We start from the raw sequence: 8,001 nt of genomic DNA on the forward strand, positions 1-8,001 counted from the left end.
CAACAAGATGTAAAATCACGATTTCGTCCATATTTCACGTTTTCGAACTTTTCTTGATATTGACGCATTTGAGAGCAAAAGTGTAAAAGAGCAATATTACTAAGAATAGAATTTGCTACAACTTTTGTACTAAAACTTTTTTTCTAAAACGTTCTGAATTCTGTGCTTTTCCAACAACAAGATGTAAAATCACGATTTCGTCCAATTTTCACATTTTCGAACTTTTCTTGATATTGATGCATCTAAGAGCAAATGTGTAAACGGGCAATATTGTAAAGAATAAAGTTTGCTACAAGTTTTGTACTGAAACTTTTTTGCTAAAACATTCCAAACAAACTGATCTTCTTGTGGATATATAAGAATATGATAAGCTTGAGCAGTGTGTAAGTTGTGTAAGAGCAAAAGTGTAATATTATTAAGAATACAATTTGCTACAAGTTTTATATTAAAACTTTTTTTCTAAAACGTTTCGAATTCTGTGCTTTTCCAATAAGATGTAAAATCACGATTTCGTCAAATTTTCAAGTTTTCGAACTTTTCTTGATATTGATGCATTTAAGAGCAAAACTGTAAAGGGGCAATATTGTAAAGAATAAAATTTGCTATACTAAAATTTTTTTTCTAAATTGTTCCAAATCCCGCGCTTAGATTAATTAAATTAATTTTTTCTAATTGTCCAAAATTACATTACTTCAAATGTTAAATATCATTTTAAAGAGAAAACTAGAAGCTTTAATTCGATATAATAATCATTTTTTAATCCCCATAAATAAATAGGTTTAAATGGGTTAAAGTTTCGTTTAATTTAATTAAAACTTTTGGAACCTCCCAAAAATCTCCAACATCCATCCCGATTGGTTTCGTTCATCTTCATTCCTACTCAACAAAAAATTCATTTCATTTTTAACTCCCTCGCACGTCTCATCCAAAACAACCTCGTTTCTCAAAACGGTCCAGTTCACATTCGAACCCACCACAATGCACTTCGCAAACGTTTCTCTAACTCCAGTAAAAATGGAACGGGACCATTACGTGCCATCAAGTCCAATTATTCATCAAAACTATCAAAATCAATTTTATTCGAGACCTCCAGGATGTTTTTTCCAAGAAAATCGAGAATTTTATGACTTTCAAGACAACGGGATATTTTATCATCATAAAACGGCGATGTCGAGAGGGTTTGAAGAAATTTTTAATGGGGAAAGAACCGAATTTGAACAGAATTGTAATTATTGGATTCCAAGATGTTCGGATGCGTGCTGGTTTGGGGGTGGTGATTTAAAAAGTGCTAGTTTTAATAATTTCGTTGAAGAAAGAAATTTACGATTTGATGATGAAGAAGATAAAGCCGAAACTAAAAAGAATGATGAAGAAGAAATTTTAAATAATTTAATAGGTTCGAAAAATAAAATTTTTAACACTAACAATAAAAATTTCTTACATTAATAAGAACCAATAAAATTTTTGCGTTTTATGCATGCAGATGTAGTACAAATGTTTAGAAATTAACGACTCGAAAGATGATTCCTCATCTATTTTAAATTCTTTTTTTATTAATCCACTAGTAAATTAACCCATATTCTAACGATGACATACATCTTAGCTCATCTGTAAGATTAAACTTTGATAACCCTCCTTAAATACAAAAAAAAATCTTCAATTACGATTCGAGATTTAATTCGCGGTAGTCTTTGATGTAGATTACAAAATATGTCTCATAAACGTCTCGTTTTAAAATTTTAAACAAATTTTATTACGATTTTAACTGTAATTAATTATGAAATGATAACATTTAGATGAAAAATCGATCGAAACGACTTCAACATCAACAACAAAACCGCGTAAAGAAAGAACAGCGTTTACAAAACATCAAATAAAAGAGTTGGAGGATGAATTTAACCACTCGAATTATTTAACACGATTGAGGCGCTACGAGATCGCCGTCGCGTTGGATTTAACAGAACGACAAGTTAAAGTTTGGTTTCAAAATAGGAGGATGAAGTGGAAACGGACGAAATGTGGAGGCGAAAGAAGTGGAAAGAAGGAGGAGAAATGTAAAATTAAGTCTTAGGGAATTAAACGATTGAGATGTTTTATTGATTTTATTAGTTTATAATTGTATCTATGTATTATTAAGTACTTAATGCGTTTTTTTTTTTTTAAATAAAGTTTGGTTTTGATATCATCTAATTTATTTATGCGGATTAAAAAATGAATTTTAACCCAAATTAAAGCTTAAAGTTTTCTCTTTAAAATTAATATATGTATACTTAGAAAGTTTATTTAGAAAATATTCCAGAAAATTTTTTGTACGAAATGATGTACAGTGTGTTAATTAATTATCGTACCCTCAGTCATCATTGCAAGTATGCAACCAATATCACAGTATTGGTATTGCAATACGCAAATCGCGTTCTAGTGTAAAACTAGAACTAACACAAGATCTAGAACTAGAATCATTCGGCTTTAGTCGTCTTGAGAGACGTGAGACTAAATCCGAATGTTTCTAGTTCTCGGTCTAGTGTTAGTTCTAGTGTTGGTAGCGCTAGTTAGCATGAGATATCACTATGTTGTATATTTTTATTGAACTAAAACTAGAAACATTTGGATTTAGTCGTGAAAAAAACTTTCAGTAGTCCATGTCAACCTTAATTTTATTATTATATTCGTAATCTTCATAAAATAACTTTTAAAATGAGTCCAAACTTGACGTATTTATTTCAAAAAATCAAAAAATTTGAACTTTCAACTTTTAATTTTGACATATTTGTCAACTTCATAAAAAATCCTTTAAAATAAGTCCAAACTCGACATATCTAACTTTAATATTAACGAAAATACAATCACTTCCGGTTTGAAACGTCAACGTCAATTTTGATATATTTATCATCTTTATTACAAAAACTTTAAAATGAGTCCAAACTTGACGTATTTATCTCAAAAAATCAAAAAGTTTGAACTTTCAACTTTTAATTTTGACATATTTGTCAACTTCATAAAAAATCCTTTAAAATAAGTCCAAACTCGACATATCTAGCTTTAATATTAACGAAAATACAATCACTTCCGGTTTGAAACGTCAACGTCAATTTTGATATATTTGTCATCTTCATTACGAAACCTTTAAAATGAGTCCAAACTTGACGTATTTATCTCAAAAAATCAAAAAGTTTGAACTTTTAATTTTGACATATTTGTCAACTTCATAAAAAATCCTTTAAAATAAGTCCAAACTCGACATATCTAACTTTAATATTAACGAAAATACAATCACTTCCGGTTTGAAACGTCAACGTCAATTTTGATATATTTGTCATCTTCATTACAAAAACTTTAAAATGAGTCCAAACTTCACGTATTTATCTCAAAAAATCAAAAAGTTTGAACTTTCAACTTTTAATTTTGACATATTTGTCAACTTCATAACAAATCCTTTAAAATAAGTCCAAACTCGACATATCTAACTTTAATATTAACGAAAATACAATCACTTCCGGTTTGAAACGTCAACGTCAATTTTGATATATTTGTCATCTTCATTACAAAAACTTTAAAATGAGTCCAAACTTGACGTATTTATCTCAAAAAATCAAAAAGTTTGAACTTTCAACTTTTAATTTTGACATATTTGTCAACTTAATAAAAAAATCCTTTAAAATAAGTCCAAACTCGACATATCTAACTTTAATATTAACGGAAATACAATCACTTCCGGTTTGAAACGTCAACGTCAATTTTGATATATTTGTCATCTTCATTACAAAAACTTTAAAATGAGTCCAAACTTGACGTATTTATCTCAAAAAATCAAAAAGTTGAACTTTCAACTTTTAATTTTGACATATTTGTCAACTTCATAAAAAATCCTTTAAAATAAGTCCAAACTCGACATATCTAACTTTAATATTAACGAAAATACAATCACTTCCGGTTTGAAACGTCAATTTTGATATATTTGTCATCTTCATTACAAAAACTTTAAAATGAGTCCAAACTTGACGTATTTATCTCAAAAAATCAAAAAGTTTGAACTTTCAACTTTTATTTTTGACATATTTGTCAACTTCATAAAAAATCCTTTAAAATAAGTCCAAACTCGACATATCTAACTTTAATATTAACGAAAATACAATCACTTCCGGTTTGAAACGTCAATTTTGATATATTTGTCATCTTCATTACAAAAACTTTAAAATGAGTCCAAACTTGACGTATTTATCTCAAAAAATCAAAAAGTTTGAACTTTCAACTTTTAATTTTGACATATTTGTCAACTTCATAAAAAATCCTTTAAAATAAGTCCAAACTCGACATATCTAACTTTAATATTAACGAAAATACAATCACTTCCGGTTTGAAACGTCAATTTTGATATATTTGTCATCTTCATTACAAAAACTTTAAAATGAGTCCAAACTTGACGTATTTATCTCAAAAAATCAAAAAGTTTGAACTTTCAACTTTTATTTTTGACATATTTGTCAACTTCATAAAAAATCCTTTAAAATAAGTCCAAACTCGACATATCTAACTTTAATATTAACGAAAATACAATCACTTCCGGTTTGAAACGTCAATTTTGATATATTTGTCATCTTCATTACAAAAACTTTAAAATGAGTCCAAACTTGACGTATTTATCTCAAAAAATCAAAAAGTTTGAACTTTCAACTTTTAATTTTGACATATTTGTCAACTTCATAAAAAATCCTTTAAAATAAGTCCAAACTCGACATATCTAACTTTAATATTAACGAAAATACAATCACTTCCGGTTTGAAACGTCAATTTTGATATATTTGTCATCTTCATTACAAAAACTTTAAAATGAGTCCAAACTTGACGTATTTATCTCAAAAACTTTGAACTTTCAACTTTTAATTTTGACATATTTGTCAACTTCATAAAAAATCCTGTAAAATAAGTCCAAACTCGACATATCTAACTTTAATATTAACGAAAATACAATCACTTCCAGTTTGAAACGTCAATTTTGATATATTTGTCATCTTCATTACAAAAACTTTAAAATGAGTCCAAACTTGACGTATTTATCTCAAAAACTTTGAACTTTCAACTTTTAATTTTGACATATTTGTCAACTTCATAAAAAATCCTTTAAAATAAATCCAAACTCGACATATCTAACTTTAATATTAACGGAAATACAATCACTTCCGGTTTGAAACGTCAACGTCAATTTTGATATATTTGTCATCTTCATTACAAAACCTTTAAAATGAGTCCAAACTTGACGTATTTATCTCAAAAAATAAAAAAGTTTGAACTTTTAATTTTGACATATTTGTCAACTTCATAAAAATCCTTTAAAATAAGTCCAAACTCGACATATCTAACTTTAATATTAACGAAAATACAATCACTTCCGGTTTGAAACGTCAACGTCAATTTTGATATATTTGTCATCTTCATTACAAAACCTTTAAAATGAGTCTAAACTTGACGTATTTATCTCAAAAAATCAAAAAGTTTGAACTTTCAACTTTTAATTTTGACATATTTGTCAACTTCATAAAAAATCCTTTAAAATAAGTCCAAACTCGATATATCTAACTTTAATATTAACGAAAATACAATCACTTCCGGTTTGAAACGTCAATTTTGATATATTTGTCATCTTCATTACAAAAACTTTAAAATGAGTCCAAAGATGACACACTTATCTCAAAAAACAAAAAAGTTTGAATAAAAAACATTAAACCCGAAGTTAGCAACAATGAAAATAGCAATTTAATTTTTAAATATTAATACCAACCTTAATTTTTTATTATATTTTTGTTCTTGTGACAAATATTAAGACATTTTATAAAAATTAAGAATATGTCAAAATGACATTGACGTTTCAAATCGGAAGTGGCTTATATCTCGAGTAATATTGGAATTAAACGTATCATGTTTGGACTCATTTTAAAGGATTTTTCACGACGATTACAAATATGTCAAAATTGACATTGACATTCTTAACCGGAAGTTGACCATAACTTCATTAATATTGAAGATAAATATGTCGTGTTTGTACTCATTTTAAAGGATTTTTAATAAAGATTACAAATATGTCAAAATTGAGGTTGACAACTTAAACCTGAAGTTAGTTATCATATAATAAATGTTTTATAACTGAAGTTAATCTAGTGTTAGTCACTTTTTAGCACTTCCTTTTTATTTTTAACGTGTTTTTCGGGTCCCGTTTTTCTCAACAATGTTTATTTGTCGCTTAATCAAGTGATTCGTGCAATCAATATCACAAAACGCGTATTAAAATACCAATACTGTGATATTAGTATCATGTTTGGACTCATTTTAAAGGATTTTTCACGACGATTACAAATATGTCAAAATTGACATTGACATTCTTAACCGGAAGTTGACCATAACTTCATTAATATTGAAGATAAATATGTCGTGTTTGTACTCATTTTAAAGGATTTTTAATGAAGATTACAAATATGTCAAAATTGAGGTTGACAATTTAAACCTGAAGTTAGTTATCATATAATAGAAGTTTTATAACTGAAGTTAATCTAGTGTTAGTCACTTTTTAGCACTTCCTTTTTATTTTCAAGTGATTCATAACGCGATGATTGCAAGTATGCAACCAATATCACAAAACGCGTATTAAAATACCAATACTGTGATATTGGTTGCATACTTGAAATGATGACATTGGGTACAATAATTAATAAACACACTATATTTGGTCTTAACCTAATCAAATTGTTCTAATTGTTTCTTAATAAACCTTCCTACAATTTCTTGGGGATAATTTTCGAATTCGGAAAGTTTTGATTTTGGAGTTATCACCTTAAAAAGAAAATGAATTAATCCCAAAAGAAAATGATTTAGTCCTTTTTACCTGATCCCCTTTTAATCGATCGATTAAAGTAACGCAAACATCGGCGGCTTTAATTCCCGCGTAATGGGTGTAGGCAAAAAATGGAACTGATTCCATTTCGATGTTTCTAACTCCACCCTCATATAATTTTTTTAAATAATCTAACTTTTCAGTTTCGGTTATTCCGCAAAAAGCCCCATCCAAGCGTCCTTGTTCTTCATAAAAATCCGTAGCAGCCATCGTTTTTCCAGTTATAACTTTGAAATGATCCGATGGTGTTACAACGCTTTTAAGATTTTCGATCAAATCAAAATCGGTTCTGCAAAGTTTTTGGGATAATTTCCCAGCGATTGGCTAAAAAGTGAGAATCATTTATTTTTTGTAATCTTAATTTGAAACTTACAATTTCATAACAATCTCTTAATCTCGCATCAACACCTCCACTACTAACAACAACCGTTCCAGGTTCAACTCCAATTCCACCCGAAGTACCTAATCTAATAAAAATCGGATCTTTACACTTTGCGTGAAACATCAACTTGATTACTTCGTGCAAAAGAATTGTACAAGATGAGTACCCCATTCCATGCTAAAATTTATGATTACACAAGAAGAAATTAAGAAAAAACAAACATACGTTTACTGCGATAACAGGACCAACTTTAAACATACTATAACGTTTTGCACAACCGGTTAAATCGATCAATTCGTCGTTTCTATCTAAAATTTTAATCAAATGCCTCGCGAACGCTTCCATTCGATGTGGAGTTCCACCCATACAAACGAATTTAACATCTCCAAACATTTCTTTGAGATTATTCGACGACGTTCCTAATCCTAAGTGGTAAAGGAAATCGTTGCTGGATGAAGAAATGTTTTTGTTGCGAAGTATAATCGTTCCATCTAAATTACTTAAATTAAAACAAAAAATAATTAAAAAAAAATATTTAAAAAACGTTTTTTTTTACCGTGTTATTGAGCATAAAGGACACTTTTGCATTGATTTATCTTTGATGATATTATAATGTGGACCGTAATTCCATCTTTTACATTCACAAAAAACATTTTCTTCCATTATTATAAAAAATACCGAATAATAATAATATATAAATGTATAGAGGAGTATCGTTGGAAATGCAGTGAGCTCA

At 28.3% G+C, this 8,001-nt stretch overlaps 2 protein-coding genes across 2 annotated transcripts; one reads left to right on the forward strand and one right to left on the reverse strand.

Moving 5' to 3' along the window:
- The first annotated feature begins 934 nt into the window (after positions 1-934).
- LOC111416854 (homeobox protein MOX-1-like) lies at positions 935-2,131 on the forward strand. The gene is made up of 2 exons (XM_023048959.2): positions 935-1,396; positions 1,797-2,131. Exons 1-2 carry the CDS (start codon positions 979-981, stop codon positions 2,069-2,071), a joined length of 693 nt encoding a protein of 230 aa, XP_022904727.1. The 5' UTR covers positions 935-978; the 3' UTR covers positions 2,072-2,131.
- A 4,501-nt stretch (positions 2,132-6,632) lies between these two features.
- On the reverse strand, positions 6,633-8,001 carry LOC111416857 (uridine phosphorylase 1-like). The gene is made up of 5 exons (XM_023048961.2): positions 7,822-8,001; positions 7,491-7,764; positions 7,257-7,442; positions 6,875-7,207; positions 6,633-6,822 (listed from the first exon to the last, which is right to left on the reverse strand). The coding sequence occupies exons 1-5, from the start codon at positions 7,926-7,928 to the stop codon at positions 6,727-6,729; spliced, it is 996 nt and encodes a 331-aa protein (XP_022904729.2). The 5' UTR covers positions 7,929-8,001; the 3' UTR covers positions 6,633-6,726.

Source organism: Onthophagus taurus, chromosome 10 (assembly GCF_036711975.1).
Source record: "Onthophagus taurus isolate NC chromosome 10, IU_Otau_3.0, whole genome shotgun sequence".
In the NCBI taxonomy this organism is placed as follows: Eukaryota; Metazoa; Arthropoda; class Insecta; order Coleoptera; family Scarabaeidae; genus Onthophagus; species Onthophagus taurus.